General features: G+C 34.5%; 1 protein-coding gene across 1 annotated transcript; it reads left to right on the forward strand.

The window, feature by feature from the left end:
* The first annotated feature begins 1,555 nt into the window (after window positions 1–1,555).
* Window positions 1,556–6,388, forward strand: hb (hunchback). The gene is made up of 3 exons (XM_053744922.2): window positions 1,556–1,737; window positions 3,460–3,554; window positions 3,660–6,388. Exons 2-3 carry the CDS (start codon window positions 3,462–3,464, stop codon window positions 5,421–5,423), a joined length of 1,857 nt encoding a protein of 618 aa, XP_053600897.1. The 5' UTR covers window positions 1,556–1,737; window positions 3,460–3,461; the 3' UTR covers window positions 5,424–6,388.
* The last annotated feature ends 4,228 nt before the right edge of the window (window positions 6,389–10,616 follow it).

The raw sequence follows: 10,616 nt of genomic DNA on the forward strand, positions 1-10,616 counted from the left end.
TATCATGTTGTGTCAGCCCTAAGAGACTCGTGTGAGATATCGAACGAGTGTTTAATGAGTGAAAGCTATTAACAAACGATGTTTCTTTACCGTCTGTCTGTCCATGTCTAAACAAATAACTAATACGAGCGAACCTGCACGTATCCTGCCATACTTACAAAAGATTAGTACTTAAATAGAGAACATTGCGACGTGTGGTTCCGCCCTAGAATAGGACCACTCCATATCCCCCCGTGGATGTCGTACGAGGCGACTAAGGGACACAAACCCGCTGATAGAAAACGATAGAAAAGAGCCGTTGACGTCAGGGACAGCCAAAGAGGATTGCAAAATCTTTAAATATAATTTCCGCCGCCGAAAATGAAACTGGAAATTAAATAGTGCTTTTTTCTAAATTTGTAATAAAAGTGACGTCAATTTCAGACTCAATCACGTCAATTAGACCAATGGCCTGTCCCGGTTTCGCTCGAGTAAGAACATATTCAGGACGTCCTCAGGAATCACACTAACTATCAGTGAAAATCGCATGAAAATCAGTAGTTTTTGAGTTTATCGCGAACTGATACGCGGCAGAGGTCTTTGTTTTGTAGGTACCTAAATAAGGATTTAAAAAAAATACTATGCAAACAACGGTATATAAATAACGAAATAATAAAATTTATCAATTAAAGTGGCATTAAATTATTCTTTTGTTACTTAAATATAACTTAAATATGCATAATTGCTTTTTTTACTAGGGCAACATTCTTATAAAATTCACAGAAAATTAAATACGAATTAAAAATAAAACTGTAGTGTGTACTGGCTGGTTATACTTAAAATACAGATAACTTGACGAAAAAATATAAAGAGCTCCTTTTTAATAGCGAGTCGACGATTGGCCAATAGGTTGACATAAAAAAGCTCAACGCCCCTTCGAAGCGCCTCCCTTTCAGACGCTTTTTATTCGGAGGATTTTTTTTAGTTATAAAAAAGTTATCTAAGTTTCTGTATATATAGGTTACTTACAATAAATTAGGGAAATTAAGTACTACATATTCTTATCATCATAATATGTTCATATGTTGTTATGATGTTAAGAAAATGTATTATAGGATTTATGGTTTCAAGTGTGAAAGGTTAATCATATTAGTTTAAATTTTTAATTACGTATAATAGTTTTAACCTTATCTATGTGTTACATTCAACTAATGGCGATAATCCAGTTAATTAAACAAACAATAATACATAAATATCGCATTAGAACACAATAGAAAAACAATCTCATTTCCCTACGTTTATTGTCTCTTAATAACCGCCCTTTATTACAATAACAACTATAAGGGATGCTTATTTTTTATTATTAATATCGCATAAATAATAACTTAATAAGTTGATCCCCACCCCGCGACTGCTTCTCGCGTATTGGTTCGAATAAAAATAGGCTGTGGGGGTGCGAGCGGGACGCGCGTATCTGAAAGTCATTTAGTCTCGCTCGCTCATTGAAACTCGTCGCCTCTCAATGTAGAATACATTTATCGATGTTTGGGGCATAAAAATTGACAGGTTTTTTTTCAGTTCATTGTAAGCTACCGAGGCGGCCACACCGCTCCCGGCTGTCGTGGTGAAGGGTTGTGACCAAAAAACGTTGGGACTCGTGTACCAAATTTAATCTGTGGACTAATGTGAATGTTTTAATGACAATATTAACAGTGTATTGTGTTTGAAGATTCAACGGCGACGTATAATCAGGGGACGGTATGTTTGATTACATTTTATTCTTTAATTATGTTTAACTTTGTTTTAGTTGATTTCAACTTTGATATTTAATAGTCTGTGACTTCAAAGTAAAACAAAGTTATGCATTCAAATTAATAGTATTTAGTAAGTATTTATCATTTAGTTTAGTTTTTTTATTATTAGTTACTTGTAGGTTTATGTTGTTAAATTGATAATTAACCAGTATTATATTCTTATAACTATCGCTTTCTTCCAAAATGAACATGCATTATAAATAAACATAAAAGTTATTTCTAAGTTGACTAGCCATTGCGCGATTATGTCACTGAAAAGTTTTTTGTTGTGTAATCAAATAAAATGTTAAATTTATATAATATGAAGCCTATTGACCTTACCTATCTAGTCACTAGATATATTAGTCTACGATAGTAGGTAATTGAAATATGAGTATGCAGGAAAATAAGCACTGACCTACAATGTCGATAGGTTTTCATGACTAGAAATTGAGATGAAATAATGTTAGACAGAGCATACGGCCCATGATAACTAGCCTGATAGAACTTTGGATATCACGTGTTTTGCTGAATCTAAGGATTTATTAATCCTTCGGTCTACTACAATTTACGTATATAGACTATTTTGTAAAGACACTATTCTAATTATGAATTAAAACATTTTGAAAACGGAATTTTAATTTTTTTTTTCAATATTGCCCGTTTGCCCATTAATACATTTTTTATTCGTGAAATATAAATTGTACCACTACTAATAACTTGCATGTCTTCTTTATAGTTTGCAATGAAGCTAAATAGACAATCCATCTCAATAATAAATATGGAAATATAAGTTTACGTTTGAAAATAAACAAATAGGCGGTGCTAATGTCGAAAACTAAAAAAGAAGGCAAATCAAATATTCAAGTATATCTTATTTATTTAAAATATCTACTTAAAACAAAACTATTTAGTAAGAAAGGTGGCATTATGGCAATATGAAAAAAACTCCCCTCAGAAAGGTATTATATTCGGACCCCATCATAAACTTACACGTGCTAAAATTATTATATTTAGTGACAAATACAAGGAAAATACCTCGTTCACATGGTAGGTAATTATATAGAAATACAAGTCGATAACATACCAAATATAATATAATTTATCAGTCTAGTCGGTGCTTAAATAACAGAGTCTGATACATAAAAACATCGAAGTTAACATACCTACCTAGGTATATAACAAGGAAAATAATGTTAAATCTTAAATATTTTAAACTGCCTAAAGCAAGCGTTATCAGTATCAAAAAGCACATGTAGTTTTACAAGTTGAGGATTAGAGATTGGTGCAATAAAATTACAACAAGTCACTAACTTAACCCTGTTTACAAGATACAAGACAATGCTTTTCTATTGTTTAAAAATTGGAAGCCGCTTTTGGCCAAAACCCGTTCCAAACGAGGTCGAAATTTTTTAATTAAACTATTAATAATCATTATCAGTTGTCGGAACCTTTTGTGATTATCTAATTATTACAATATGGCTTATACGTGCTCGTGCAGACTTGCCGTTCCGCATTTTTTTGCGTCGCCCGCTGCTGATCCGGCATTTATTTTTTTTACCACAACCGTTTATATTATGCAATATGAACGGAAACTTATAAAAATGCAAACTACGTGTTCTGATAACTCGTCAGTGTTAAGTAAAAATCAAAGAATTTCGATTATTAAAGATTGTGATATCAACAGGGATGATAAGCTGTGCCTCCCCCGCCGGCATGCCGCCAGCTCCTCACTCTGCCCACCCCCAGGCCTGGGGTTCCTTGCTGCAAGCTCCCAATGTGGTATGTATCTAAAAAGCGATAAGTTTTCTTATACATATTGAACACATCAGCCCTTTTACCTTACCATTGATAAAACAAACTGTAACCTAGCGCATTTCTTCACAGAAATCGGAGCCGATGGACGAAGGAAGTTTCTCGAAGGAACAAACCAGTGGTTTCTATTCGGAAGGCTTCCACAGCGCGTCACCATCGTCATCAAGTAAGGACTCTAACGGTCATTCACCCAGGAGCGTCGGCAGCGGCGGAGACCCCTCTCCCTTCTACGAAAACATGTCGCTCAAAGCTAAAGCCAATCTTGGAATGCATCTAGATGCCTATCGCGGTGGAGTGCCCTACAGTCTATTGACACCCCCAGGGTTTGAGCATCGCACCACCGAAGGACGTGAGCCATCGCCTGGTTATGAAACGTCTTATTCCCCAAGATCGTTAGCCCCCCCTGCTCATGTATCTACTCCGATCACCAGAGCTGACGCTACGCCACCGAAGTCTCCTAGAACTCCATCGTCACCAGAAAGAGATCATGAGAGACGATTCGACCGCTTCCATGACTCAGGATTCGACGGAGTCTCGCAAGGCAAAAACGATGGCGATGACGGCAGAGATGGATCAGGACTTGAAGATGATTTTGATGATGAACCCGGCCTTAGAGTCCCCGCCGTAAATTCGCACGGAAAAGTAAAGACCTTCAAATGCAAACAATGTGAATTTGTTGCTGTAACAAAACTAAGTTTTTGGGAACACAGCAAAGAGCACATTAAACCAGAAAAGATGTTGTGTTGCCGCAAATGCCCCTTTGTTACGGAATACAAACACCACCTGGAGTACCACATGAGGAATCACTTGGGATCAAAGCCTTTTCAATGTACTCAGTGCTCTTATTCATGTGTCAATAAATCGATGCTGAATTCACACCTCAAATCTCACTCGAATGTGTACCAATACCGATGCGCAGATTGCAACTACGCCACAAAATACTGCCACTCTCTAAAGCTACATCTTCGCAAGTACCAACACAACCCCGCTATGGTCCTAAACATAGACGGTACTCCAAATCCCTTGCCCATAATCGATGTTTACGGTACTCGACGAGGCCCTAAACAAAAGCCCCTATCAAAAATCTTCGAACAACAAGCCACCGTAAACAACAATAATAACAATCAACCTCAAGCACCACCTACGCACCCTCTATTCGGAAGTCACTTCCCTGTCAATCTACCATACTTTCCACCTCTATTACCACAGTCGTTCCTGTTTCCTCCAAATAATAATTACGAACAGAGGACTTCGCCTAAGCAGGCCGAAATAGTAATCGAAAAGCAGTCAACACCACCGCCAGGATCTATATTGCACCAGAGGTTATCGTCATATGGAGAAAGGCCTGCAGAAGTGGGTCCTAGAAGCTCTCCTGCTAAATCACCTGTGAGTTTACCTCACACGCCAGGGCGTTCGACTCCAGTTCAGTCAAATGATGCTCTGGATCTCACAAATACGAAAACAAGCGAAGCGGGCTCCCCTCCGCCGAGCACGGAGCGATCTGTTCCCGTGACCCCGACGACTGCCCTCAAAAACCGGAGAAAAGGTCCCGCATTCAAACTTCAGCCAGCCGCGCTTCGCTTGCAACATGAAGACGAGAAAGCGCGTGAAGTTGACGCATCGGAATCTGAATCGGATGAAGAAGTTCCCACGAACACCGCGACAAACACATACTCGTGTCAATACTGTGACATCACTTTCGGTGACCTCACTATGCACACAATTCACATGGGTTTCCATGGCTACAATGATCCGTTCATGTGCAACAAGTGCGGCGAGCGCAGCGCCGACCGAGTTGCCTTCTTCATTCATCTCGGCCGAGCCCAGCATGCTTAGCTCTTCTAACAAGCTATTTTAGAACCCTAGTCAGCTCGCTTATCTAGTTCATTTATATAAATTGGCCCTTTTAATTTATTGTGGTGTTTATTCTCTCGAATTTGGATTTGATAATTAGGCCAAAGATTATATTATGGTGTAAGTAGTATTGATATTATAACTAAGTATTTGTTACTTTTAAAAGTGTGTGAATTTAATAAGTATAGAAATTTATTTCACTTTTAAATAAAACAAATACAGGTAAATTAGGTATATGGTGTTAAATTGCTATTGTAAATACGTAAACAATGTAGTGTAGCGTGTAGTCGTTAGTTATCGATAAAATTAAATGCCCTGTGTTATAGTTGAAAATAATATAATTAGTTACGAGTGACCAATGTGTAAAACAAGACTGTTTCTTCATTAAGTACAAAACAGAAGTTCGCAAATAATGTTACATTTGGTTGTTTATTAGTTAATACATAATAACATTTAGATTTGTATCGGCAAAATTAATTTTGTGATTGCATAATTATTATTTGTAAATTATATTGTGCGGTGGAGTTACCTATTAGTATTAGTACATATGTAAAAATAATGTAATATAATGTGTAAGGTCAGAGTGTATTTATATCGATTTAAAAGATTTATTTAATTTATTTATAACCTTATGGTGTAGTGTGTACGATTTGTATTATCATAAACAGAGTAAAAAATCAGTGTGAACGAAGCTTTTGTAGACTTTTTTGCGTTATTCTTAAATGCAGACTGAAATTCTGTAATAAAAAATTGTTAGCTCAATCATTTTTCAGAGAATTTGGAATAGCTCTTAAAAGTAGAGACATATAAGTTCCACAAAAATGTCACGTTATTAATTTAATGAACCCTATAATTTATTGTATGTTCTACTATATGTATACCCTCATAGTTTCAAATTTTTGTTTGTGTGCTGGAAACATTGTAATAAAAATGAAGTTTTACCCCTATATATATCTCTCTTATCTTTTTTATCTAAATCCTAATAATTTATTATTTTTCATCAAAATTGAAAACAAAAAATATGAATTTCCCCCATAAAACAATCAAAGACCGGTGCGAGAAAATGTAACAAAAGCTCATAAAGAATTAATAGTGAAGAAAACTGAACAGTAGTCGTGTGACATTTTGATGCAGTTACATTTCAATCATCATCAACAATCAACATCTCATAAAGATCACTATTGAATAGTGATTGATGTAATGATGAGAACTTATTTCTTATAAACTTATGTGCTTAAGTAGGGAACGAAAATTCTGCATAGCTGGTAGCTTTTCTCCATCCAAGATCCATAGATAATATACGTGCCGAGCTGTTTGTCCACGGGGTGTCCGTGTCACAGAATCTGTCATACGAGAAAAGTGAAATAGACCAATTTTTCAGTCCGTTTTTTTCTCGGCTGACTGCAAGTCATCGTTACAGTATTCAATATGGGAAATCAAACAAAACACACGTACCTAAGTTCTCCGAATATCATACGTACTATGCATTTGTCTCACTAATAACTAGAGTGGAGCAGAACCAAGGTAAAACGCCTCTAAATGTGACCACAATGGATGTTCCGATTGCGAAAAGCGTTACTTTTTTATTCAAAATAGTGAGAGGACACAATGCCAGACAAAGGAGTGAGGAATCACTAAACGGTAGCTAGCAGTAGGACGGCCAAAATTAATTCTTTTGTTTCAAACTAATTGTTATTTATGAAGCGGCTATTTTTTAAGGAACAATGTCATTTTTATGTCACCGTTACGGGTAAAAACTTCATATGAATATTCATAAACGTTTGCCGAATATCTGTTTTTAGAATGTCTTTGCAAGCAATCGGACAGATTTTTTTTTCACAGTCATGTCTCGATATTTTGAAATTTTATTACTTACCTAAAGCATTTGAAACACGTAGGTATTTGTATTTTATAAACTTTAATGCGTATGCTACACGAAACAAATTACAATCACTTGATGTAGTACAATGTATTACAAGAAATAAATATTCGCTTGTTTATTAATATTTTGAGACGGAGTCTTATGATTAACTGATGACAGGATTATAACGATAAGTATGTCTTGATGATGCCCTCACGGCTCCCGCGCTCCCGACGAGGGAACTCCTCACCGATTTAATGGCAGGGCATCGATTTATTATACACATTTAACGCAAGCTTGTGTCAAAAAAGTCATTTTTATAATAAACTTTTCACTCTTTTGACAGATGGTACTCCTCATAACAGATCAAAATATATAGATACATTTTTTTAACATAAACTATTGGTATGTTTATACGTAATGTTATATGCTGATATACTATATTGCTGGTGTGATTATAATTGAAGAAGTACCAACTTACGTGCTACATTTTAATCTTATATAACACGCCATGACGACTGTTTCCTTTACACGTGCGTTTTATTAAAAATATATTTATAGTTATTAAAAATGTATACCTACGTGTATTAGGTTCGAAAAATATTGTATTTATTCGCACCAATTAGACACGCGCGTTCATACGTAACAAAAAATATAGCCACTGACAATATCCTGATATAGCTCCAACTCAATTATATTCGAGGATTTAATACAACAGCATGGCAAAAGAGTGTCGACACCAGAGAGGTCGGTCGTAAAATCGCAGTCGAATCTTCTAAAGGTTGTTACATCCGCGAATAAAACCGAGAACACGGTATGTTACTCAAGCTCAGTAACTTATATTTCTTAGTGTAAACGAACGGTTATTATTGTCACATAATTAAGTAGTTTTTCTTTTGTTTTGTTTTGTTTTAATAACACACAATATGTATTTATTAAATATAAATCATGGCTAATGAACGTGATATTCAGCCGTGTATGTAAGCGATCCGAAAAAAAAATGCGACATAGGTATCCTAGGACTGAAAAAAAAAAACATCATAGGTATATTAATTATTTTATATATTTATATACACGTGAAAAAAATATACAAGTTGAGTAATGATGACAAAATTGTACACCTAATTTGATTGGAGATTTTTTTAACATACATTTAATACACATACATATGTTCAACATTACTTTTATGTAGTAGATATCTAAAGTATCATTTCCTAGAAAAGACTCGTTGCACTTTTTGTGCAGGGTGCATAGTTGCGATTCATTCGTAATATAGATATGTTCCTACTGGCCGACTGCACTATTGTCGTGTGACCCAAATCCTGCGGATGTTGTATTTTTCTATAATGCATTTTAAAAAAACTAATAAAAAGAATTTGGTTTAACTCTGCGAAGCCTTGCGGAACAGAGACGGTATAGAATATACATATAAAAATTCCACTAGAAACACAAAACCATGAAATCAAATTTATGTTGGTAGGAACTACCAAGTAATTAATTAAAATGTAAGTAAGTATATTGATATTTTTAAAATGTGAATTTAAAATTTAAAACTAAAAATAAGGCAACATAAAAAATTGTAAAAAGGTTGTTGGAGAAAATAAATATATTTTTATCTTTTTTATTTTGCTTCAATTGGTGCTACAGAATATGAATGATTCTACGACTAATATTATTAGTCGTCGTTAACAATGAATAATACAAAATAAATAACGAAATAAAGGAAAAAACACAAAAACGAGTTGGATAATGAATTGAACATACCTAAGTGAAAACCTTCATGTAGGTATAACGTATCTCCACAGTTTTTAAGTTCTTTGCAAGTTTATTCATAGAAACGTAGCTATTCTAAATCTCGTCTCGAATGGAACAGAGCACATGTTTTTTGTCCGGTTCGTGCCGCGACGGCGCAGGTGTTGCCATGCATAAAAATTAAAAAAAAAATTGAAAACCTGCAAAACACGCGTCTATGACACATTGTGTTTCATTCAAAAGCCTTAAAATACTTATATGGGGTTACTTTTTACGGATATTATAAAATATATATTTCATAAACCCGCGAGTTTATTTGCTGACTCCACTTTAAACAAGACTTTAATTTTCGACATAACTAAATATTTTCAATTATTTCTTCACATAGATTTTCTCTTGGCATAGACATAGAATTAATCCTTAATAAAAATTAAATAGAAAACTACTACTTTCATAAAAATAATAGTAGTATTACTTTCATAAAAATATTAGTATATTTTATATTTCCTTTCTTCGTTATTGCTATTCTAGAACCCACTGTCAAAGTCAAAGGCCGGCGCCCAAATAATTTAAATGGTCGCTTTTTATCACACAATCGACCACTAATTTGTGATTTTCCACACACACCCTCAAAACTGATCGTTTAAAAAATTTAATCATTAATCATTTTTTAAAGAAAACATTCTCGGAATATTTTCGGTGGATCGTTTGATGCGTTACAGTAATTATGCACAATTTTTATACAGAAATACAAAATTGTTGATTGATAATATTTGCACGGTTTTGTATTATTTGTAATACCTATGATTGAGATGTATGATTACGTAGTTATCTGTTATTTACGCAATTAATAATAATCAGTAGCTTTCGTAAACTCAAGACTATGAGACGACGCTGTTCGATTAGGTTATGAATTTGATTAGATATATAAAAAAAAGTAACTGTGAAAAAAAACAGTAGCCATATGCTTGGTGATCGCTGGGTCAGCAGTAGAAATCCATCATAAAATCTTAAATTTAAAATAAAAATTATAATTGTAAAGTAAAAACTTATCGAGGGCGGTACTGGGCGGCACGCTTCCAAAACCTCAAATGTACGTTTTTTTTTCTTTTTCGGCGTGCATTTTTTTTAAACCAAGGGTTTATTTCATAGAGCCAGCTGTTGTTTGATGACCACTCATAGCGTTCCTTTTTTGTAACAGTCCACATAAGTGATACTATTATTTAAGAGTTTTACTAAGAACGCAAGTGGGCATGACAGATGCTACTTTGAAGAATACCTACGTAAAAAATTAACATACATAATATTCACGTTGTTAGGTATATCTTGACCCTATGTTGCTTTAAAAAATTCAAATTTCTTTGTAAGTAATGTCTTACATGTGGTGACAATGTTTAAAATTCTAACATGGGTATTAGATAGAATTACATGATTCCTTTGTGAAATATTAATAAAAAGTTTGGATTTTTTTTATATTCTGTAAAATACATAGTTCACGTCCTTGCAAATTTCCAAACATATACTTATTTTATACTAGCTGATGCCCGCGACTTCGTTCGCGT

The sequence above is a fragment of the Plodia interpunctella genome, chromosome 5 (genome assembly GCF_027563975.2).
Source record: "Plodia interpunctella isolate USDA-ARS_2022_Savannah chromosome 5, ilPloInte3.2, whole genome shotgun sequence".
Classification (NCBI taxonomy): domain Eukaryota; kingdom Metazoa; phylum Arthropoda; class Insecta; order Lepidoptera; family Pyralidae; genus Plodia; species Plodia interpunctella.